Source organism: Nuphar pumila, chromosome 13, assembly GCF_984573655.1.
Source record: "Nuphar pumila chromosome 13, dmNupPumi1.hap1.1, whole genome shotgun sequence".
Taxonomy (NCBI): Eukaryota; Viridiplantae; Streptophyta; class Magnoliopsida; order Nymphaeales; family Nymphaeaceae; genus Nuphar; species Nuphar pumila.
In genome coordinates, this window is record NC_143261.1 from 92,786,747 (window position 1) to 92,812,954 (window position 26,208).

Genomic DNA, 26,208 nt, shown 5'->3' on the forward strand with positions numbered 1-26,208 from the left:
TTAAAAAAAGTATTAAACAGCTATCACTTTTACTATATAAGGTAGTTTTGTACCATGATACCATATGGTGGTACACACTATTATTTGTATGAATCTAGCCACCAAATGATAGATCTAACCATATATCTGTTTGGCATGGTTTATTTACTATGCTCAAAGGGTTTACCATTTTTAATACATCATAAGATCTCATTTTTAAGAAAAATGGAAATCAACATCTCACAATTCATAAAAATCAAGGGTGGTTTAGAAATTATATAAAACATCATATTTCAGCTCATTTTTAACATATAAAATAGTAAATAGAACATGCTAAACATTATTCAAAGGTTAGATCTTGCATTTGCATCTTAAATCTAGATAAATTAAGTGTGTACCACAGTAAGTTATGGTGGTACAATATCATCATAGAAGCACACTTATATATATATATATATATATATATATATATATATTGAACACCCATATGGTACTTAGGTCAGACTGTGTTTGCACTACAAAAGTCTTTAAGTCATGATTCTAAAGACCCTTTATTGCTACAGTTGCTGTGTGATTGCAGGTCTGACTCTTTGGGTATATATATACTTGAGTGAGGGTTTATTTGTTCTTTATTGTGCTTCTAGCTTTATCTACAGCAATGACAAAATGGTCTTGTAAGCCACATAGCTTGACCCCCAAGTAAGAGCAGACTGCCAAAATATATTATTTTTTAGAGTAAAAAGAAATGTAAAAACTATATTATTTTATGATTCTCTTCTTTGTCCATCTAAAGGCAGGGGATGTGGGAAAAAACCCAACCCTTAATTAAGAGAAAAAATACCCAACTCAAAGAAAGAAAAGCTAACTAAGAAAAGAGTAAAAAATTACTAATAATTCACTTGTTCAACGAGTGCAAGTCCCACTCATGCATACATACAAGCATTGAGACCCTTTATAGACAGTTCCAACATAATTTTAATGACTTTTGGCCTTTTTTTTATAAGCCCCAATGCAAGTTACAAAAACTCTTCACGTACCCATTTTTAGTATTCTCCTTTACATGAACCATTCACATGCTACCCTTTCACATGCCCCCCATGACATTCATTACTCATTAAATAAATTTGCATTACCATGTTAATATCAATTTTACTCCTAACAAATTAACCAAAATACCTCAAACACATAACAAGAAGACAAAATTGGTCTTTGATTAAAACCCAAGCATACCCTACTATTCGGGATAACTCATATTCATTAACCAAATTTTACTCATTCTGATACACAAACACAGGTCCTGCATGGCATCCTGTAGGGGTAGATATCCAGTCAGCCCTGTGCGGCCTGACCCAGACCCAGGTCCACCTAAAGCTTGACCACACTCTTATCCGGTTTGTGCCGGACCTGGGTCTTATCTGGCTGGGTTTTAAGTACTTTTAAACAATGCTAGTAAACAGCCCGGGCCCAACACTTTTGCTAGTCAGTCCGGTTTGAGACCAACTCTTATTGGGATTCAGTCTGCCCCAAATCAAATCAAACCTGGATGAAGTTTGCTACCCTCATGGCTTCCATAATCCTATCTTTTTTGCACATCCGACTATCTAGTTGTGATCTACATGTTTGTTTAGTAGAAACAGACCCTTAGATCATGTTTTCCAATGTGTATGGCATATTTTTTGAGGGGTTTAACATTCAATGATCTACAATGTACTGAATTTTCAACTCTCAAAAAACGTACTTTCATATTACAAAATCATGATCCAAAAGTCAATTCTTACTATTTTCACCATGCTATAGGGTCAGATTTGGTAAAAACAGTTTTCCCCAAAAGCCAATATGCTTCTCGACTAAATCATCTCGGTCAGGTACCCAACTGCTCATCGGTTATCTAACTTGGTGTCCACACCTACTAATATGGTAACACAGATGTTATGGGATTTTCTTGTTTTTTTTAAAGGCAGATACGTGCAAACTCTTTGAGGGTTCTGCTTATCTGGTAGGGGTGACTTGTGAATGTTACTAAGTTGACGGGATGTCACAAGTTTAAAACCCACTAGTGGCGTCCCTTGTCGCAGGGTTGAAGCTTGTTTGGTGGGGAGATCTCAAAAGTTTTGCCAACCAGAGGTCAGCCAATGTGCAGTCCGTGATGGATGAGTTTTCCCCTTGAATTATAAAAAAAAACACTTTGACAATTAAGGCATTTGTGTGCTGCAAAAACACTCTCAATTTCAGGTTCTAACAAGATAGCTAGTTTATTAGGTCACACTATCATAAGCGAGAGGTCTTGGGCTACTGGCCCTCCAAACAAAAGAACATTTTTCTCATGCTTCAAACACCCTGTTAAAAAGTAAGGGGCTCCCAATCTGACTGCCAAATGTGGGAATATGTTTCTAAGGGTAGGTTTGGCTGCTCCTTTCAAAACATGATTCAGTTGGGGTCCACATGTGATTCAGAGTCTCATGCAAATTGGAAAGTGACTCGTTTGCAAAAGCAAATGAGATTCACTTTCTCGCAGCTTACTTTTTATGTTCGGCTGCTTATACAAATGAGATTCACTTTCTCATATTCAAATGAGAAACTGATTCTCATGTGATCCAACCGAACATGCCCAGAAATAAAAGAAATGGTGCATCAACAGGTATAGCAATTCCATGGAGGAAAAGCAACATCAACATAAAAAACAAAGTAGAGATCATGCAAATCAAATTGACAAAACTGAGACATAAAACTAACGCCTAGTGACAGTAGACCATGCACCAACTCCCAGTTTTGTAGTGAGGTGGGCCACTGCCCACAATGGCAGGCCAGAAAAGACCATTTAATCTGACTCATAACGCATATCTCCAATTTATTTAGACAAAAAAAAAAGTTGAAACGTGGAAGACCCGGAAGTGACAAGGTAAATTGTTTTTGTCTTTTATTGTATCATATATTGTCGCTTTTCACTTAGGGATGGCAGGGGAAACTGGACCTGCCCGGCTCATTTGGGCCGGGGATGGAGGACATGAAATGGGGATGGAGGTTAATATCAAAACCCATGCTAAGATAGAGGCGAGGATGGACTTAAGCTTTCCCCTACCTTGCCCCGTCCTCATCCCGATTCCTGCCTTGCTCAGCCGCGGGCGAGGATGGACTTACACTTTCCCCTGCCCCACCCCGTCCCCGTCTCGATCTCTGCCCCACCCGGCCTCGCCTTGCCCCATCCCCAATCCTTCTTTAGGGATGGCAATGAACCAAAGGGAAACAGGGCCCCACCCTACCTCCATGGAGGACATGAAACGATGATGGAGGCGGAGATGAAAATTAAAATTCAAACCCGTGCGGGGGATGGAGGTTCGGATTTTAATACCGGGCAGGGGTGGAGACCTTGTCCCCCAGCCCGGTCCACTGTCATCCCTATTTTCACGTTTATCATGGTTTTATGTATATCGTTGGACAGGTAATTCATGATATATTGTGTAAAGTACAGTAATCTTTCATCATATCATGATTATATGAATCCAATAAACTAATGGCACAATGTGCTAAGTTGAGGCAAGAAAATAAAGATATTGTACTTCTATCTTTGTAGATGTTGGTTTGGTGAATTTGTGGACAACATCAAGTCGCTCACCAAAATTCAAAATATTATTGTGACACTATCATTTGAACATTTTTTTAGTTGTTCATGAAGTGGGATCATTTAAAGAATGAGTTCACTATCCTAGCCTGTCACAAGTTTATAAGCACTTATTAATATGAATAAAAGCTTTTGGTTCACATTTGAGGGCCAAGTGGAACATGACCAAGTTCATATGAACTGTAATATTAGAGTACTTGAACTTTGTCTGGCAACGTGGAAGACCCTGAAATGGCAAGGCAATTTGTTTTTGAACTTTCTTGTGCTATTGTGGATTTTCACTCATGAAATTGTTTTGTTTGATAATTATTTTGCATGTATATGGTTGGACAGCTAACGAAGACAAGTACAATCATTATTTCATTTTCTCATCATATCATATATTATATGAACAAATGAATCCAACATATTAGTGACACGGAGCCAAGTTGAAGCAACTATTGAAGTACTTGAACAGGATAGACAGAGAGAAATTGTACTTCAGTTCTTTCTAGAGGTTGGTTTGGTGAGTTTGTTGCCAACATATATTATCATTGGAACATATACACAACAACAACAACTACTACTACGCCTTCATCCCAAAATAATTGGGGACGGCGATATGAACCAAAAAAGAAAATCATTATGGGTCTTCCACATGAATCCTTCTCTTCCAATCATTTCTATCCAATGCCATGTCCTTGGTGAGGTTCGAAGCATTCATATCCTTTCCTATCACCTCCATCCATGTCTTCCTAGGCCTACCCCGACCTCTTTTAACTAATATATTTTCCCATTTCTCCATCCTTCTAACTGGAGCATCATTAGGCCTTCGCCGAATATATCCTTTCCTATCATTCGAACACACACACACACACACACATATATATATATATATAATCCAAGAGAAAAAAACCCCATCACCAACCGCACCTTGGTTGGCTTCCGATTGGTAAAACCCTAAAGGTCTTCCCTGCCCACCGGAGAGTACACCCAGCTTCGACCTTACGGTAAGGGACGCCACCCATGGGTATCAAACTTGTGATGTCTTGGTGACATTCACAAGTTGCCCCTACCTGATGAGTGGAACCCTTGTGGGCCGTTTGGGACATACTTTTAGTTGTTCTAGTGGGATTCTTTAGGGGGATGAGTTCACTATTTTAACCTTTTTATTATTGTTACAATTAGTCATGCGACTCATGCGGAGGAGACTTTGTATTTCGATATATATGGCGGAGGTAGAGCTATAACTGCATGCCTTAGTAGTGCGTTACTAATTGTCTGAATGAACTCCTTATGAGAGGCCTGAGTACTCATAGTCACGGGCTAACACGATGCAACCAATGCGAGATGTTTGCAAGCATAACATAAAATACAAAAAAAAAAAGTTAAATTGAAAGACATGAAAAATTTGCATGCATGAAGTCAGGACATATCTTCATAATTACATGTATAAATTGCTGCGAGCATAATCTTATGATTAAATGAGATACCTGAAAATTTGAAGGTCAAGCGGGACATGACCAACATCACAAACTCTGAATATTAGAGTATTGTCAAGTCTGGGTCTAGGCAAGGGTGAAGTTTAAATTCCTGAACTTGCTAAATGCTAAACGTTAAGCATCTATTACGTAAATATGGCAGTCCTTCTTAATGTAATTATGTAAATATGAGTCTTTCTTTACATGATGATATAATAAAGTAAATGGATGATCTGTTGGTCAGTCTGGGGCTAAATGGCAATCCATGCATCCTCCCTCATGAAACTTAATATGATTGAGAATCTGAGACCTCCTTTTTTCGGACAATTAGAGCTTGGTGGCAAAGATTTACTTGCAGTGAGTGTCTAAATTCAGATAAAGAGTTTGTGCATGGAGAATTTAATGGATCAGGAAAGATACCAATTCGACATGTGGACAGCGAGGTCCTGTGTCAAGCTGAAGGCCCAGGATCGAATCCCGCTGGCACACAGGGGCTGCCGTTGTTTTACAAATGAAGTCCTATAGAACATATCTTGTATTGCAAATTAATTGTATTTGTTATAAATATAAGTAATCACATTGACAGCCACCCATCTTGGCTTTTCTCAAGATGGGTGCAGCGTCCATCTCAAGAAATGTTTGAGATGGATGTTCATCATCAGCAGCCTTCATATACTACAGCCTTACAATTCAAATATTAAGGTTTAACTTAAATATTCCCCTTATCAAATTTTTTTTCTTGAGATTATATCATCCAAACATGTGGAAAATAGGGTGAACGGGATAACATTGCAATGTCAGACAATATTGCAAATGCATTATCAGGCTGTGTTCCAAACTTACTATTATAAACAATTAAATATACTGAAGAATTTTTAAATGGATTTAAATTTGAGAGAACTAAAATATAGTTTAACCCCTTTCCGGTTGAGCACACCTATCCAAAAGGTTAAAATCTATTTTAACCTTTTTTCTTCAAAAAAAAAAAAAGGTCCTCATCATTAAAAAAACAGAAAAAGTTCTAGTTATGTATTTTGAACCCATGACCCTTGATTATGTGAATCTACCAATATATATAGCCATCCAAATTTTCACATTTTTGGAGAATGAACATATTTAAACACAACTTAATTAATGGGTGGTTGGATGCACCATTTCGAAATTTGGGGCAAGTTGGTATGTTGTGTTTGTACCCCCATGGACCATGGTGCCAAATCCCAATTTTAAAGTAAATGGACGATCCATCCAAACACCATCTTTGATAGACATTGCGGATCAATTCATCTTTTGATAGACAAATGCGTAATAGATAAACTAAATTTCTACCAAAGCAAAAGGAAGTTTGATAAGTGTACCTGGGAATGGTCTCCAACTTGAACTCCCTCTCATTTTCCAATCCTACAATTCATGTTACAGAGAAGTTTATGGATCATGCATACACCCTTTTTGTGTTCAACTTGTAGTTGAGGACATGAATGGCGCTATCAAAATGGCACAGTGGAGAAGAAAATCTGGGAAAATAGCACCATATAAAATAAAAAATAACATAAATAAACCATATTCACGATTCTCGTTGTGATTTTCTCGGCAAAGAAAAAACTGAAGATAAATTAAAAATTCCATATACATAGAGAGAGAAAGTCCTCTCAAATACCTACTTCCTCTTATAAACCGTTGGATCATTTTCAATTTTAGAAAGAGAGTTAAATATGCATGTTTTTCCGTTATTATTGGAAACCCAAAACTAAATAAGTTGGGTGGGACGGTTTGCAAAGCAAGTAAAATGAATTTTGAGATTGCAACTCCCTCTCTCTCTCTCATGCATAATGGATATAAATGCATGGCATGCTCATACACTCTCTCATGCATACATGGATAAAGTGATAGGCATGAATGGATAACATGCTCACACGTGCATGCTTCTCTGGTATCTAAAAAAACTCATCTCTCTCTCTCTGTCTCTCTCTCTCTCTCATGCATATACGAACGGATGATGCGCATTCATGCATGCCATGTGCATGTTGCTATCATGAGAGAGAGAGAGAGAGAGAGCTACCCAAGTCAAATTTATTTACTGTTGAGCTTTGAAAACGGTCATACTTAACTCCTCATTTAATTTTTTTTTTTGTTTTTTGAATAATAATGAAAAGACACAAGACGTTTAACCTTCATCTATACCATTAGTTTTAAAATGATCCAATGGTTCATAAAAGCGAGTAGGTTCTCGACTCAACAGGGATCTATTGCCGGAATACTCAGATCCATCTTCTCAACACTTTAAACTAGATTTATTAGTCGATGATAAGACCTAATTGCCGATAACAGGTCGCATACAGAGCAAATCAATGGAATACTTTCAAACGGTATTTGCTTTAACATAATTGTAGTCCAGTGAGTCTAATAGCATAACAGGGCCACGCCGTACATACATAGTCCCATAACTCAAGAGGGGAAGGCTGGGGATGGTTCTAACCTTTTCTATTGCATGAGTGGTTGGTTTCAATATCCAAATCCATGCTAGTAACAGCCCAAACAGTATACTATGGAAGCTCGCAAGGGCTCCTAACTCTTGTACTATAAGTAGGGGTGTCAATAGGTCACGTTTGACCCGGACCAGACCCATACCCATACCAAACCATATAGGGTTAGAGTTTGGTGATAAAAAAGAAGGCCCAATTAGAATCCAGGTCGGACCTGAAAGGTCTGATTAATAAATGGAGACAGGTATGTGATGCAGGAGCTACGCAGAAGACATGGTTGTCCGTAAGAATTCGTTTGGATCCACTTTGATGTTTTTGGATTTTTTATCATTTAGGTTATTTTTAGTATTTGGATTATTTTGTAATGGATCTTTGATCCGATATTCAAATTTGGTTAGATTAGGATAATTAAGATGATTTTTATCTTTTTAAGAGTTGATCAGATTAGGTAGTTTACATGGATTGGGATTTGGGAGATCTCATTTATAAAAAGATGAGAGCCCTATGTAGAGATTTGAGTTTATATGGGAATCTTAGTTGCTTTCTTTTTAAGTTTTCGGTTATTTCTTATCTTTTCCAGCTTTTCTTAGATATACAGAAGAGGTAATCGTGGTGGGTAGAATTTTCTCGTAAATTGGGCCCTCCCTGTTTACATCAGTATATGGTTTGTGAAATTTCATTCCAGACCTGGAACCTACCCAAATTCCAATTAAGATCCACATACTTTCAATGTAAAAAAATATTATTTTACCGAGTATTGTCCGGGTCTGGCTCATGCAATCCTTATTGGATGCGGGTATGGTTTCTTTTGGTGGGTTCGATTAGACCCAAGTTTGGACCCTGTACCATCATCTCAAATCAGGTTTGGGTCTGGTTCGGCCACTTGAGTTCAAACCAAACTCGACCTGAGGATGCTGTGTCCATGCGGATGAAGGCTTGCATAAGCACTGGGCGTTAAAGCAAAGTCCACCTATTGGTTACAAATATTGGCGTTTGTTTTTTCAAAAAAAAACGAGATACTGCACATCCGTTTAAAACGTAAATATTAGCCATAAATTTATTTTATAAAATTTTAAATATTTTTTTCATAAAAAATAATTTTATGTTTTTTTTTAATTTATTTTTTTGTCACTATGCTATAGGTGTCGGCGGGGTTCCCAGAAGAAGTTTAAATTATAAATATTGTCAGAATATTTCTTCAAATGTTTGTATTCATAAGGAAGAGCACCCAAGTAATTGAAGGTATAGTTTGTGATTATATTTTTACATATACTCTTAATTTTATTTAAATTTTATATATGCCGATATTTTCCTGGCATTTTCCCAATAAAACTAATTATTTTAACTTATCACGTGGTTTTTCTCTTGCCGAGAAAATCCAGATACGAAGATTTATCAGATTAGTCCATATTTAGGGGTGTAGGAGTCAGGGAAAGGTCCAAATTTCTATGAGGCTTAACCTTGTCCAGATTGGATCAAAGCCGAAATCCAAATCCTAATAAGAAAATATCCAACCAGAACAGATTGCCCCCATCCATGTAAGTACCGCTGGCGATACCAACGGGGCTCCGCCTGTCTGGTAGGAGCAGCTGGTGAACGTCACCTCGTGTTGGGACGTTGCAGGTTCAAAACCCAATGGTATATATAATCGTATAACTGGTAGAGGTCTGCCTAACCCCAGCTTCCCTTTCAAAAAAAAATTAACTCTGCCGATGCTTACCAGAGTTTGGATCCAACTCGGCCAATGCAGACCCGGAACACAGTAAATGGATCGGATCTAGGTTTTGACCCTACTACCCATATCTTCTAAGGCACTGAAAAAGATGGGAGGCACATGGATCTCGGATAATATTTCCAGAATATGCAGAGGATGTACATTGACGTCTCATACGGGCCAACTAGTGGTGGTGGACAAGAAGTGGGGCCCACCAAGACCATAAAGAAAAACAAAAAACCAAATCTGCCCTTTGATTTGGAACGTACGATGTGGGACCCAACCCGGGGATTCGAGAGGCGGGCAAGGCGACCACGTTTCGCTAGGGTCATCCTCACGAGCTTGCGGGGCCCACACAGCAAAAAAAAGATGAGGGGGGGGGGGGGGGCGTGTCGTGTCAGATATCGAACGGTGGAATGCGGCTGATTCCGTGTCTCTGGAGCTCGGACACGACGCTGTCGACAGAAGGGGGCTTGAGGCCAAGGGGAAGTGGAAGCCAAGGCTTGCTTATGGTCTCCCTCACCGCTCTGTCTATCACCTCCTCGTCCTGCTGCACATACCCACATTCCACATGCATGAATGCATGGTAAGTGCATAATGTAAATGACATGCAACCATGATGATGATGATGACATGAATTCATCATGGACTTATTCTTGTCCATAAGAAGGCATAAACCAAATGGAATGACTTGCAACCATGTGAATGGTAGCAATACATAAACCCCCTCCATGAATCGAATGGATTTATGGATCTCAGACATCAAATTGAGTTCATTTTTTAAAAGGAATGAACTCAATTTGATGTCTGAGTTCATTCAATTGAGTATTTATCCAAAGTATTGATAGTAGCATCCCTAGGGTTTTGGTCCATGTGGTCTCAACATGAACATGCCTAAGGACGTACTTGATGCACCATGTATGTATGAACATAAAATAAATCCACGATGTGAATAGGATCATTCATTATGCAAATATGAATATGCTTTTCTGATAATTAGTAGCACACATGAATGTCATGTAACCATGTGCATGATGAATATGGTCCCTACGTTACTTCATCATGAACGGCAAAGTGATGATTCCCTTGTAAATATCTGATGCATGAATGACTGTACAGTATAGTGCATACATTTGCCTATGGCATGCAAATACAGAGGAGAAAAACGCATACCTGGCAGAGATCAACAAAATTCCTCCATGATTCATCACCATTTCCCTCGCGATATACAGGCATGTTCTGCATCAGAATGAGAAAGGTCACACCCAATCAGAAAAAAAAATCTACATGCACATATGTCCACAGTCCACAATTGATTTTTATTGCCCATGGCCCCAAAGGGGGTTGGGCCTTGGCTGCTAGATGGACAGTCCAGGTTCGATTCCCATGGGTGTCGCCCCTCTGCGCAAGCCAATAAGTATCATAGGCCCCGGGGGCCGGGGTCCTAGCCGAGAGCAGTTCAGGTGATATGTCAAATCGCTTTAAGGAAGTGATTTGACATCTTCACCGTCCATTGATTCATCTCACAAGGACCTCATGGTCTTTGTGCATATTGTAGACGGTGAGGATGCCTAAAAGTGATTTGACAGATCACATTATCCATTCTCGTTGTCGCCTCGGAGTTTTATGTTGCCGACAGTAGGTACGGCAGGCTGAGCCAGTGCAACCAGGTCTTTGTGCTAGGTGCGGTTTCTTCGGGTTATAAATCCAAAAAAAAAAAAAGTGTTTGCCCATGAGAGAGAGTACCCACTTGAGGGAAGTAAGAGCATGGAGGTTGGACAGGAAGAACAGGGCAGCCCCATGCATCAGCATGTTTCATCCATGGCCAACTTTCTGGTGGATACAGTGGTGGAAATCCAGTGTGTGCCCATGCCTGAGCAGGGGGATGGCCCCAGACAGGGTAACAAGGAGCTTGCGTCCCAACATTGGAATGCAATGGAGGAAAAGCCATGAGTGGCTTATAAGGATACAGAACCCTCTGCATTGCCACTCTATGCTGCTGCCAACTCTTTCTTGTTGCAGCCTCATCTACCTTATGCACAGTATGCCTCCTGTGCACCCTGTATTTCTGTTAACAAGAAAAATCAAATCAATTAGTTTATCAGAACACCCTCACTGGAAAGAGATGAAGGTAAGATTGACATGCCAAGGAATTCAATGTGTTCCTATGTCTCTATGCACCTACAACCATGCAATGTCTCAATTCCAGTGTTACAACCATCAAATTTGAGTCCATGAATAAGGTTATTTACGAATATATGCTATGTTTAGAAATTGTAAACCCGGCTGTTATTTCCATCAGCATCCTTGTCACCATTAAAGGTTTTTGACATGGATTTCTTTCTTTCTTTTTGCTTTCAAAGAAAAAAAATTCAAAATATTTTACAATATTTCTCTGGCAAAATTTGGCGAACAAATAAGATGCCTAATGAGTGGAGGAAGAGTACTTTGGTGCCTTTATATAAGAATAAGGGTGATATACAAGATTGCACAAACTATCGTGGTATAAAACTCATGAGTCATACTATGAAACTTTGGGAGAGGGTGATTGAGTCTAGGTTGAGGAAGGTTGTCATGATATCGGAAAATCAATTTGGTTTTATGCCTGGAAGATCAACTATGGAAGCTATACATCTTCTTAGACAACTTATTGAAAGATATATAGAGAGGAACAAAGATTTGCATATGGTTTTTATTGATTTAGAGAAGGCATACGATAGAGTACCTAGGGACGTTCTCTGGTGGACAATGATGAAGAAAGGTGTTTCTCTCAAGTACATTAGTATAATTAAAGATATGTATGAAGGAGTAGTAACCAATGTCCGCACTTGTGGAGGGGTGACAACCAATTTCCCGATAACGGTTGGGTTACATCAAGGATCTGCTTTAAGCCCTTTCCTATTTGCAATAGTGATGGATGAGCTTACGAGATCAATTCAAGAAAATGTATCGTGGTGTATGTTGTTTGCTGATGATATTGTTTTGATTGATGAGTCTAGAGCTGGGGTTAATGCTAAGTTAGAATTATGGAGACAGACATTGGAAGCTAGAGGTTTTAAGTTGAGTAAGAGTAAGACTGAATATATGGAATGTCGGTTTAGTAAGCAACGAAGTAGTGATGGGAGTGTAGTGAAGCTTGGTGAGCAAGATATACCGGTGAATGATTATTTCAAATATTTGGGATCCATCATTCAAAAGTATGGAGAAATTGATGGAGATGTAAATCATAGGATAAAGGTTGGGTGGATGAAATGGAAAAGTGCTACTGGAGTACTGTGCGATCGTAGAATGCCATTGCGGTTGAAGGGAAAGTTTTATAGGACGACTATTAGACCCGCTTTACTATATGGTACGGAATGTTGGGCTGCCAAGAGACATCATATTCAAAAAATGAGTGTAGCTGAGATACGGATGCTTAGATGGATGTGTGGAAATACAATAAAAGATAAGATTCGGAACGAAGAGATACGTAAGAAGGTAGGTGTTGCACCCATTGAAAATAAGATGCGAGAGAATCGTTTACGGTGGTTTGGACATATTCGGCGAAGGCCTAATGATGCTCCAGTTAGAAGGTTGGAGAAATGGGAAAATATATTAGTTAAAAGAGGTCGGGGTAGGCCTAGGAAGACTTGGATGGAGATGATAGGAAAGGATATGAATGCTTTGAACCTCACCGAGGACATGGCGTTGGATAGAAATGATTGGAGGAAAAGGATTCATGTGGAAGACCCAAAATGAATTTCTTTTTTGGTTCATATCGCTGACCCCAATTGTTTTGGGATGAAGGCGTAGTTGTTGTTGTTGTTGTATTTCTCTGGCAAAATTGCCAGGCCAAACTTGCTCAACCAGGACCCCATAAATTAAATAATAATAATTATTATTGTTATCCAAGGAAGCTTAAGTTTTTTTTGTGTGGGGGGTAAAATTCAGAACGAATTGGAATTCCTTTTGCCAGACTAACCTGGAGATGGCTAGCCACATTATGTCTGGTTAGTCCCTCCACTTTCATCAATTCAAGTATCCTAGAAGGTACAGCTTGGTCTATTCCCAATTGCTCAACAGCCTGAACAAAGCGCCGATGCAACTCTGGTGTCCAATCAACCTTCACAGAAACAATAATTTGCAAGAGTTGAAGTTAGTCATTACCCAAGAAGTCTCGGAAGACAATGATATGCTTGCAAGTGCAGATGAATGGCACAAATTGATGTTCCAAACTTTAAAACCATAAATGGGCCCAAATCAACATGGTTCCAAATCTGTCATTTGACAAGCCAAAATCAGGGTAAAATAAGTATTCAACGGAGACTATACGGTCAGGAGTTTGACAACTTGGGTCAGCATGTCAAATACTTGAGTTGATTTTGTGGAGGTTGAGAACTTGGTTGAAATTTGTAAATAGCTTGAGGTGCAACAGCTTCAGTAAACCTCAAATTATCAAAATCAAGTTGCTTTCCTTTCAAAAATACTATGCAACCCAAAAGGACAACATTTAGATTTGAAGCATAGATAAAAACATTTTATAGAACCTAAGAATTTGGTCAAAACTAAAAATATGAAGTCCAGTTAAGATCTATCCACCTTCATTTTTTTCTTGGAGGCTCTTGTGGCATTGGGAGGAATACCCTTTTCATGCTTAGCACCCACAATTTTATGCTTCACATTTTCTTCATTTTGTGAATTCACAACAGCACACATGGAAAGATCTATCCCATCAAACTTACAACCACCAGCTGAATTTACGTCCTCATCATTCTCAGCTGAATCCAGTCTTGGATGTGAATTCTCCATGCAAAAAGCAACATGACACACTGAACTGTTACAAGTAATTTCGACGGATTTAGAGTCAGAGTGACTAAAGTTCAATTCTGTTAACATTCCATCATTCTCTGTCTCCTCATTTACTAACCATTGAAGATGGTCGTGGATGTCATAATCATCGACACCACATTCTGCTTCTAGTTGAGAAGTTGAAATACTCTCTTCAATTTTAGCATCCTCAATTTTATTCTCCACGTTCTCTTCATTTTGTGAATTCAGAACAGCATGCATGGCATCATTTCTTTCATCAAACTTACAACCAACAGCTGAATTTACTTCCACATCATTCTCAACTGAATCACTCTTGCAAGTAATTTTGACAGATTTAGAGTCAGAGTAACCAAAGTTCTTCAATTCTGTTAACATTCCATCATTATCTACCTCATTTACTAACCATTGAAGCTGGTCATGGATGTCATAATCATCAACACCACAGACCACTTGCCCTAACTGAGGAGTTGAAGGCACATGAAACTTATCACTTGTTAATAAAGGGTCAATATCACTTTCTTGTTCTGCTAGGCAAGCCTCACAAGGTGGCAGGGAATTTTCTGGTATTGATTGGTCATAATCAGACTCAGTTCTATCCTGTTGGAGTTGCAACATAGATGCTGCTGTTTCCCTGATGGGTTTCAGAGATTTGGAAACAACATTCTCGTCTGCATTGAAGGCCTGTACAGAGCTAATAGACTTAGAAAGTTTCCAATTTATAGTTTAATTTTTTGATATGCATGAAATAGAGGAAACAGTGCATGTAAGACCATGTTTAAAAGAAATTCATTGGTTGAGAGTTTGCCAGTGCCAGAATATATAAAATGCGTAGGAGTACCTTATGGACCACATGTTGCCATATGTTTCTAAGCTTGTCTTCAGACAATGGCTTTTGAAGGAATTCTACTGCACCAAGCTGAAAGATTGAAGGACACAAATTTCAGTAACACACACACACACACACATTCTTGCGTGTGCGCGCAGATGCATACACATTATTCAAATGCTTAAGCAAGACACTGAGGACATAAAAAATAAAGGAACTCACTGCTATACATCTCATTGTAGTGCTCAGGCAATCTGTGTCTGAAATCACTGCAACAGGAAAGTTTAGAGGCTTATGTCAGAGAACTCAATGCAACTAAATCTCTGCATACTTCAATACTAGCATTACGGATTCTATATTGATTCACATTTCTGATAAATGACGAAGAAGCAAAAATGAAAAATGGAAGTAAAGCATAATACAGAGAACCTTATATCTACACTGACCATGTAGTGTACTTGAAAACTTTTGATACTTACTTATGGTGGGTAGGTCCTGAACTGTCTGAAGGAATTTGAAACATCCTTCACTATTAACAGCATTCACCTGTGAAGGTTTTAGATATGGCATAAACATAGGAAAACCATGATAATGTATAAACTTCAACCCCTTCAGTTATTATAACATGTCAGCATATGACTTCATAGGTTATATTTAGTACAGAAGACTGCCTTGTGAGTCAAAGATTCTGAATATTTCATATTTCATGCATGTATTTTTTTGCTTTTGGGGAATTGTAATTGAAAGATTGACATTCGTGGTTTATGCATTGCATAGAAAGATGAAATTCTTACCTCAACAATAGCAATATGGAAGCTGTTGGCATCACTTGAAACTGCTGCTAAAGCTTCATTCTCATCATAAAATGTAGAAACTGTGCCAAAAACCAGGTCAGTAATTTCATAAGTGAATATAATTCAGTTTCAACAGGTAAGTTGGTAACTAGAGAATTCACATTAGTAAGGGTGAACAGAGAGGAATGGTGGATACGATTCAAGAATTAAATTAGAGGTAGCTTCGAAACTTTAGTGCCACAAGTTGACTCGGATTGATTTAATCAAAGTTGATTGGAGAATTTTGAACAAAAGTTGCAGAGACGAGCGCAGAAATCAGGCAATCCAAGATTAACATTTTCAGCAAATAAGGGCATATGTTCGACCAGTGAAAGGAAAATCTGAAGTTCCAAAACATGAATATTTCTAGTTCAACAGTTGACAAGAAAATTAAATAAGTTTGCTTACTGTAAGGCACTATTTCAAGTTCAGTATCTACAACCGGGAGACTAGCTACCATGAACGCTTGTTTTTTTAATACCCAAAACTCCAATCATTATTGTATATCGGCTACATTTCACACCAAAAAAAACAAGACAATACCCACTTATTACATCTCAGCAAAAAATTTGACAAGTGGAAAGGATTAATTGAAAACTAATGTTATTTCTGATGCAAGGAAATTCGTCAAGGAATACAACACAGAAGTCACTAACTGGTGGCTAGTCTCCTGTGGGCCAAGATAAAGAAGCATGATTCCAAAAGAATCATCTAAAAGCCATAATATAGTCATCACATCACATACCAAAAAAAGATATAAAGATAAGAGAAAATTTTCAGGCAGATTATAACAAACACGGCACATGTATTCCTAAAGCAAGAGCAGAATATCAACTTACCAACATAGTGCATTCCTTCCAGCTTAGACTTGATCTCATCAGCATAGTGAGTGTCCTCCTCCAAGAGCAGAACCTTGAGCCCTTTAGGGAAATCTTTCCATCCAGACAAGTCATCAGCAGAGAGGACCATAGCTGATGCAGATTATTTCCATTCAAAAATACCCAAGAAGAGTTTCTCCTCGGAAATCCTCAATCCATTTTGAGAACCGATAAATCCTCCTAAACTTTTCATTCCCCACTGAAAGAGTTTGAGGTTAACATGTGATTTCCACTAACAAGACAAATATCTAGACGCTATCCACAATGAGGAGACTCTAGTCTGTAGGATCCTAAATCCTAGCACAATAAATTTGTTTTTCAGGCAACCACACGAGCCTTAATGAGGCCATGCTGGCCCTGACTCGAATGACAATCTAGAGAGAGAGAGAGAGACAGACAGACAGGGAATGAACAAGTGGCAGAGCCACCGCAAACCTCATCAAAGAACACCTAACTAAAGCTCCCTCCGAAAGATATTCACTACAACATGCTGAAACACGATTACCCACTTCCCCCAACCACCACTAAATCATATCCAAGAGAGAGAAGGCTGCACATGCAGAAAACGGAAGCTGTTGTCACCTTCAAAAGATGTCTATCTCAGAGACCGCTTAGAAGTAAAAAACAACTGGGTGCTAATGAATTCTCCAGAATTTCAAGCAAAGCCTCAGAAACATGATACCAACTAAAAATCTGTAGGGCCTCAATGAAAAAGGATAAAAAAAACCCATCTTTACAGACAAACATATTGGAGAAATAATTACGAGCAAAAGGTGGGTGTTTTTTTATTCAAACAAAAAAGGTGGGTGTTTTCAGTTATTGCCAGATTTGTTCTATTGTTTCTTGCGGTTTATATGATCCACATAAAATTTGCACAAATAAATGAAAAAAAATCCGAGAAAAAGATTTAAGTGGGCGTTCTGCAGGGTTCTGAGTGGTTGCTGTCCGTTTAACTGTAGCCACAGAATATGCATGGCACGCTCGTAATTTCGGATACATACACGCCTTCTCTGACAAACTCAAGCTAAGTGGATAACGAGCATAGACCAAGGAAAGATAAAGTGATTTCACGGGGTAATGAAACGTTGTTTCTTTAATGACGAAACTACCCTCTCATGGATATGGTCGAGGTACTGAAGAAATATGGCTTGGTTGGAAAGATCGTGTCTTATCCAACTAAAGAGACTACCATTTTTCCAGGATAGGATAGATCAAGTGATTTGACAAATCAAAAAAATTCTGTGTTTTGAAAGCACCACCCTTCATCACTTCAATCACAACCATTGGTTATGTGGGCAGTGGGGGTCTATCAAAAGTGTTGATGTCATCATTTTACAATGGAGGGTGGTGATTTCAAAATACAAAAATTTATGTTTTGTCAGAATCACTTGATCTGTCCTCCCATTTTTCACCCTTGTAAAAAATCCTGCCAATGTAAACAGGTTGGGATTGAGGTCAGATCCATGCATCATCGAGTCCCAGTTAATCGGTATTGACCTAATCGGATTCAGATTGAAAAAAGATAAAAGCAAACCCAAATTCCATTAACTTAAAACTCAGTATTTACACTTAATGAGTTAGGGTGTTTTGTCGGTTTTGGGTTTTGGGTTTTGGTCAGATTCAGGTTGAAATACAGAGGAAGCTTAAATGATAAAATGCTAAATCAAGGATGGCAGTGGACACGACACAAACATGAAATATTTTAATATTTTTAAGTATTATTTCAATAAAAATATATTTTATAATATAAAAAATCAAAAAATAGTTTTTATTGAGTAAAAATTTTGAAAATTCCCTGCCCTAGTGTCGTCTTTTCCAAAAAAAATAAAACTTTTGAATCGGACCCATCACGAGTCCTCATGTCTATGTGACATAGATCCAGACCCACGCACCTGCATTATTACATGGAAAATGAACCTAGGCAATGCCCAACACATGAATTCACTTGTACCAATTACAACCAACGTCAGAAATGTACATATCAACTCACTGTTGCTAGCCTGGATAGATTGGATCATGCCTCTATCTTTTGCCCATATCAATCATTATTCCAGGCTCCATTCGACCAGCCTCCCAAGGGTAAACTTCAGACTAAGGCTTTTAGGTTAGGTAAACTTTGTCAGGCTTCACATGTGGCTGCTACAAGTTAGTATGTGATTGCATTATGTCAATAATGGTGAAATTGAGCTATGGGCCCCTACACTGAGTTTGTGGCTCTGCTTCAACTTACTAGCCTCTAATCAACTGTGGGTGTGTACGGCAGTGGACCGGCTGGAAGAGAGAGAGAGAGAGTAGGTTTGGGGGGCACAGCATCCCTGACCCGAACCCTTTTATTGGGGATTTCCATGTTGCCCACCCTGGCCCATATGTATCTCCGCCCCTAGCTAGAATGGACCCAACATAATAACTGGATCCGAAATAGATGCATATAAACCCTAGCATCTGTACATTTAGGGATGCCAATGAATCGGATTTTATCCAATAGCTGACTGAACTTGATTCCCTTTAGTTGCATTTGGTGCCAAATCTATATCAGATTATAATTGGATGCAGATATGGTTTTTATTTTTTGTTATGGAATTGGTCCGCTATCTGAATTTGACAGATATATGAATCTGTTTACATGAAAAAAGGTATATCTGGTATGAGCTTTTCACTGACTGAATCCAAATCCAAATCCAAATTCAAATCCGCTTTAACCAACATCCAATTAGTCAAATATGGTACTGGCCACATCCCAACCGTTTACATTCTTATGTACATTATATTGATGCGGACAATGAATAGCCCAATCATGCAATAAGCATATGATTCTTTCATTCAAACAAAAAAAAACACCCATTTATAAACCAACAGCTCAACAATCACCCCCACATATAAACTTCAGCGCCATTGTGCTCATTTCTTTCTTTCCCTTTCACAAAATGGATTTACTTTATGAGGACATTTTTTATACAGCGACACTGCATGGGATTTTTCATACAGTGGCACTGCATGATGAAGTGCTGCTGCTGCTGCTGCGCTAACAGCTACCCATCTTAGCATTTCTCGAGATGGAGAGACCACACCTATGTCGGAAAATGCCAAGATAGGTGGCTGTCAGCGGCGATGCATCATGCAAGAACACTCAACTTAAAACGTCACTTTATTTGAAAGATTTCATACAAAATAGCTACTATATGTAAAAAAAAAAAAAAAACATAATTCTGTCTAATCCCAATAAGATGCCAAATTGGTGCCCATTAAAGCTAGGCTCTTGAGTCCACAAGTTGGTCCTTTTCAACCATCTCCTTGTTGGAACTGGCACACACGTTTCACTCGTTACCCATCTGTACCCGTTTCTTAAAAGAATCCCTACTCATCACATGCGTGATTATTTATTTATTTATTTTTTTAAAGTCTATCTGGGGTTAGGCAGACCCCTACCAGTTGTACAACTATACCATTGGGTTTTGAAACTGCAACGTCCCAACACAAGGTGGCGTGCACTAGCTGCTCCTACCAGACAAGCGTAGCCCCCGTTGGTATCAAATGGATGATTCTTGCCCTAACATAGGTGAAAGCTCAGCCATCCCACGCTGGCTATCATTTTCTTGAAACCAATGTTGTCAGCAAGGTTGTTAAATGCGATGAGGCGAAGCTGAGGCGTTGAGCCTGCGCTTCGCCTCTAAGGCGTACGCCTCAGGTACTGCCTCTCACAACTGGAATGGAAGTGAAGCGGTGGGAGGGGAGGCAGTAAGAGAAGGACCACCCACCCAGCTGGTACGGAAGCGAGGGATATGCCGGTCGTCCGGTGGTCGGAGAAGACTGAGCAGCAGCTGCAGCACAGCAACTCCGGTGGTCGGTGGTCACAACTGGTCGGAGGTTGATGAGGGGCGCATCACAGCAACGCCTCAGTACCTTGAGCGTGCGCCTCGCCTCTGAGGCGTACGCTTCAGGTACTGAGGCGTACGCCACTCACAACACTGGTTGTCAGTATCATTGTGAATCGATTGTATCGATAAAAATTTGATTCACAACCGACTCCATTCAATATTTTTTCAAATAAATAAAAAAATGCTAAAAAAAGTTGCTTAATATTTTTTGTAATAGTACTTTGATATTTTTATGACATGTGTCGTCTGCTGGTTAAAAGTTGGTCGATTCAGTTGAGAATTGGAATCAGCCGATTCAGCTGAATCATTGGCCAAATGATTCGATGGCCCATACGATTTTTACATTGCTTGAAACTACCCCAACAGCTCCTGTAACAAATTTTACCTGGCACTCTTTGAAGACATAGAGATGCATGGACTATGGAGTAAAAAGCTGCAAGTTACTATCAATGCATATCTTGAAAGGACCACTCCATCGGACCACCAATCTGGAGTGGTTTCTATATCATTTTCAAGTTTAATATAGACATGGATGCAACAGCCTTTGTCAACTAGTGTTGATTACCACATTGCTACCACAAACAAGCCTAACTTTCTTTTCGGTTCCCCACATGGATTTCTTACTAAAGATGTATTTTACTAAGTGATATGTGCACCATCTTGTTTGTTTGCCCTAAGGGCATGTTTGATGCGCAGGACATCCTCACGTGGGGATGGACCAGTCCCTGCTCGAGTGATGTCCTGTGTTTGATACTGCAGGCTAGCTGCATCACAACTGGCAAGTCCAGGACAAACACAAGTGTTCGGCCCATGTGGCATTTGTCCTGCAAAGCAAACACGCACTAATGGTGCATGGTGAGACCTACCAAACCTGACTTGAGCAAGGTGACAGTGATAGGGAACACATCGCTTTGGAGTTGTAGGATTTATTGATTGCTATAAAGGCAGTGGAGAACATGGAAAGGAGCTTGCCACAACAATTTTTTTTGGATAATCCAAGGGAAAAAAGCCCGCATCACCCACTGCACATTGGCTGGCCACCAGTTGGTAAAACCCTTGAGATCTCCCATGCCCACCGGGAAGTACATCCAGCCATCCATCTTGTAGTAAGGGACGCCACCCGTGGGTTTCAAACTTGTGACCTCCCATCAACTTGGTGACATTCACAAGTCTCACCTATCATCACTTATGGTATTGAATGAAGCCCAGTCCAGTCACTCAAGTAGACGTAATTCATAAATCGGGAGTGTTGCATCATTAAACAGACCGCCAGGGCTGGTAAACAAGCCAAACAAATCGAACAGGGGCGTTTGACTCATTTCTTGTTTAGAACCGAGTCAAGTTTGAGCTCATGAAAAAGCCCAAGTTAAACGAGCCGAGTTAATTCATTTACAAAAATATATATTTTTCAAAGCTGAAAATAATAGAATTTGGATCCTAAACCTACTAAGCTAAGCTCATACTGGCTTATTTACAAAAATAAATAATTGTTTCAAACTTGTGCGCAATAAGATTTGGACTCTACACTTTAGTACTTGCAAATTTTCCTATGGCACGTGTCATTGCCTATAATGAAATATGGTAAACATGTGAAAATAAAACAAAATAAAATTTATAAGTCAAAAATAACACTTAATGAACAAAAGAAAAAAAACACACAAAATTGGATTACATTTTTTAAGGAACATTTTTTTACAAAAAATGTATAATTACATTCATATGTCAATCCTCTGGTTCACATAGCTGTATTTTCCGTTGTACCTGAAGAGAAGATTCAATTACTTGTTCAGAGGCCTTCCCCTTGCTTGATTTGACCTTCAATCTATTCGAATGAAGAGAGCCTTCAACTACAAAACACAAAACATGGAAGAACGAAGTGACTTGATACATCATTTAACTAAGGCAGATTTTCAAAAGCTTGATAAAAAAACTTTAATAAGTTTCCTAAATTATCAATACAACAACAACAAGAACAACAACTACAACTACAACTACAACTTCATCCCAAAACAATTGGGGTCGGCGATATGAACCAAAAAAGAAAATCATTCTGGGTCTTCCACATGAATCCTTCTCCTCCAATCATTTCTATCCAATGCCATGTCCTCAGTGAGGTTCAAAGCATTCATATCCTTTCCTATCATCTCCATCCAAGTCTTCTTAGGGCAACCCCGACCTCTTTTAACTAATATATTTTTTCATTTCTCCATCCTTCTAACTAGAGCATCATTAGGCCTTCGCCGAATATGTCCAAACCACAGCGTAAATGATTCTCTCTCATCTTATTTTCAATGGATGCAACGCCTACCTTCCTAAATTATCAATAAAGCACATAAATTATTTCTCACTTAATCATACCCAATCTCTATTAATGCAGGTTATCATCCACCATCTCTCTCTCTCTCTCTCTCTCTCTCTCTCTCTCTCTCAACATTCACCTTTGCAATCCAAACCCCACCCACTATTTGATCAAAATATGATATGATATTAATCTATCAAACAGTTTTTGTAATTTTTATGGGTAAAAAACTAATTGTAGCATACATCTATGATCTAACTGCAACTTTAACAAGAAAAGACCCCAAGTTTTAATTAACCATGAAAAAATCTAGTTGCACTTTTAAAGCTCCCCTTAAGAAAAAAACATAAGATTTAGATAATTGGATTTTAAGACTAGATAATATATAGATCTCAAATTCACAATAGACTTTCGCCATTCGATCAACACGCTTGGCTTTTTCATTCTCCACTTATTTGTTCTTCAAGCATAGGGAAGGATGTTCTTTCTTTAAACATGTCACAGGGATTTTTGTCATGTCCCATTGTGTACTATTTTTAATAGAAAATTGCACAAAAATGGTCTCATGTCAAAACTCGTGTCCTTGTGACATAGCTTTAAACACACTAGATGTATTAGAATTATAACTAAGTTTAGAAAGTTCAGTGATGGATATCACATGTGCAAGTTTCAAATCATATTTTAGGATATACTGGATAGACCACAGGATTTCTACATTTCTTTCACATTCATAGGCCAAAAGGTTTGTATAGCATTTTATTCTTCTTTCTCTTGTATTTCATAGATGCCCAGGATCCCCATAGTTAAGAAAGCATGTTAAATATCAGATGACAATTTTTGTTGATGTCTACTCGCTAAATCAGTTTTCATAATATTCAAAAATTGACCATGCAAAACCCAAGAATCAAAACCATGGTTTGTGAAAAATATTAGAAGCATGCTATCTAGAATTCAAACGCCTTCAAACAAAGTTTTCTCGACTAACAGGAGTCTCATGCACAGTTGGCAAACTCGTGACTCAGATTCAGATCGTTCGACCTTTGACTCGCGAGTCAGCAGGTCAACTCAGTAACTCAGACGAGTTAGGACTATGCATTTTCTAGTGTTAAAATATGAAAAAAATCAAAATCCGTAATATATAATCACTAAATTTAGCACGACATAATGACTAAGTTATATAAGTATTCAACCATACAATATTGCTAATATTTATGATTTAAAAACATATTATTTTTGTAACAAGTACTCTTTTATGAACATTACACATTAAGAACACAAAATGCATGATAAAATACACATAAGAAACGTGTTGATCGGTGGTCCTGAATCGGTGACCCAGTTAGGGTCCAATCCGGGTCAACTCGGGTGATTCCCGAGTCGACGCGCCGGGTTTGCCAACCATGGTCTCATGAATGAAACTGGGCGACATCAGATTATAAAAGCTTTCAGTAATAACCATTTTCACAAATTTTCTTCCCTAACCACATTATGAGCTTGACAGCAATATTAACAGTAACAATTTGATCATGACATCATATTTTCATACCTTGCCATTCCCAGACTATTTTTGGTTCACCCTTTATCAACTTTTGGTACTGGTCCAAACGAGAATCTTCTTGGACCAACGCTTCAACCTACATGAAGAAAGAAGAAACCACTTTTTCACCACATGAAACATACTTGATCTCAACAACTATATTAGGACACATGCGTGCACACACAGGTTTCACTACAACAACCCTTATACTTAAGAATTATCATATAACTTGGATTTCCTTTGTATAGAAAGTTCTGAACTCAAACGTTCACACTTGGGCCAGGTTTGCAACCAGGGAAGTCTCCACCAGTCTCATTTTTTTCAGGCACCACCCCCGCACCCCCCAACCCAAGGACTTCACTTATACATCAACTTTCCCTTGTGAATGCCCCCTTAATTCCAGATAAGACAGAACAATGATATCCTCATCAAGAAACACTTCAAAATAAGGATTGTGAAACTGATCAAGTTCCAGATTGATCTCCACATATATCCATTTCCATGCCCTTTCATGCCTACAAGTTTTCAATTAGTGTCAACTATATGTCATGCACTCAGTTGGGTTTTAGGGCATCTTGCATAGTATGTTCATTTGATTAATGTGCAGCAAAATTTGGGAAGCCACTAACCAGATAAAAATGGCCATTTCATTAGGCTATAATTTTAGCAATCAGACAAAGAGTGGCACTAATTTTGTAGGAAAATATATCTTAACATGCATTTTATTGATTTATCCATCTACAGTTCATAAACAACTAACCGGTTAAATATCAACTGTATCTACTGCAGTTGTTTATAGATAACTGTTGTGGCCTTTGGATGCATCATATCTTCTATAACCATAATCACTGACGTTTCATAGCATGGTACCATTGCAATCACCAATTTCTAACACTTCCACACAACCTATCATCTGAGAATTACAATAGTGCTCAACATCAAAGTGCAAATGTTAAAATTGGTAATTAAGATAGCCTTTTGCTGCATATTTAGATAAGAAACACAAAAACTAGGGCAGGGACTGAGCCGGGCACCCTGCAGGCAGGTTTGAGCCCTGCCACGCCCAAAACTATGGTCCATTGCCTGTCGAGGTGCCCAACCCTTTTGAAAAGGGTGGTGGCATGAAGGCCCCCCATGACATAAAGGTGGGAAAACCAGCAATTTTAACTTTAAATAATTAAATATTTTATTAGTTTTATTTTTAACAGTGAAATGCTTTACTTGCTCATTCATTTCCAGTTTCGCAAGGTTAAATTGCAAAACTTAACCAATAGTGGATCCCTATGTCACATGGGTGCGGGTGCGGGGATTCGGCACATCCAAAAAACCCGGGTGCGGGGGTGCGGCAGGGGAAAAAATGTAAAATATATATATATATATACCGTAGGTTCCCCCGGAGCAGGTCGGGTCCAGTTATCGACCCAGACTGCTGCGTTCTGCTGACTGTCATGATTCAATCATGTCTGAAATTCCCTGGTCTTCACGAAAAAAAATATTAGCAAAGGTTTGATGTGGTTTGTTGGAGAGAGTCTTTACGAGGCCTACGGCTCCACTGCCACGCCACTGCCTAGGGTTCTTCAAATTTCATTTTATATACAGTTGCACACAGATGACAGCTAAAAGAAATTTATTGGATTTGACATGTGGAAAAAAGAGGTCTACACAAGGCTACGACATCTCGTCAGGAGAAAAGTGAATACTAATAGCCACCAAGGCTACCACCACCATTATCATTTATTATGGAGAGAGAAAATCCTTGACGAAGAAGGATCTGGTTCGTTGAAGCCTTGAAGGATAAAGACTTCAAAAGGCTCCTGAATTTTGGTTTTAATTTTTGAGGAAGATGGATCATCATTTCCAAGTTAACAGTGTGTTTTCCAACGCTACGAATTAATTGTT

The 26,208-nt window shown here is 38.8% G+C and overlaps 2 protein-coding genes across 8 annotated transcripts in view; both read right to left on the minus strand.

Annotated features, from left to right (window-relative positions):
• Positions 1–9,381: 9,381 nt before the first annotated feature.
• LOC149819208 (two-component response regulator-like APRR2) lies at positions 9,382–17,316 on the minus strand. Of its 5 annotated transcripts, none has more exons than XM_089986445.1 (11): positions 16,560–17,316; positions 15,682–15,761; positions 15,367–15,433; positions 15,110–15,156; positions 14,900–14,977; positions 14,159–14,742; positions 13,831–14,065; positions 13,214–13,354; positions 11,003–11,320; positions 10,426–10,491; positions 9,382–9,799 (listed from the first exon to the last, which is right to left on the minus strand). In XM_089986445.1, exons 1-11 carry the CDS (start codon positions 16,687–16,689, stop codon positions 9,650–9,652), a joined length of 1,896 nt encoding a protein of 631 aa, XP_089842571.1. In that variant the 5' UTR covers positions 16,690–17,316; the 3' UTR covers positions 9,382–9,649. The 5 variants fall into 5 exon arrangements, with proteins under 5 accessions (XP_089842571.1, XP_089842570.1, XP_089842569.1 ...); XM_089986444.1 differs by having other exon boundaries at positions 9,382–9,802; XM_089986443.1 differs by having other exon boundaries at positions 13,831–14,742.
• Positions 17,317–22,063: 4,747 nt separating this feature from the next.
• LOC149819209 (Man1-Src1p-carboxy-terminal domain protein) overlaps positions 22,064–26,208 on the minus strand; it is a 40,051-nt gene continuing 35,906 nt past the window's right edge. For 2 of the 3 annotated variants that reach the window (XM_089986449.1, XM_089986448.1), the window contains exons 8-9: positions 24,319–24,406; positions 22,064–22,320 (exon numbers count right to left, since the gene is read on the minus strand). In XM_089986449.1, the coding sequence (XP_089842575.1) occupies positions 22,196–22,320; positions 24,319–24,406 (213 nt within the window). In that variant the 3' untranslated portion in view covers positions 22,064–22,195. The remainder of the gene's footprint in view (positions 22,321–24,318; positions 24,407–26,208) is intronic. The other variant, XM_089986450.1, reaches the window with a different exon arrangement.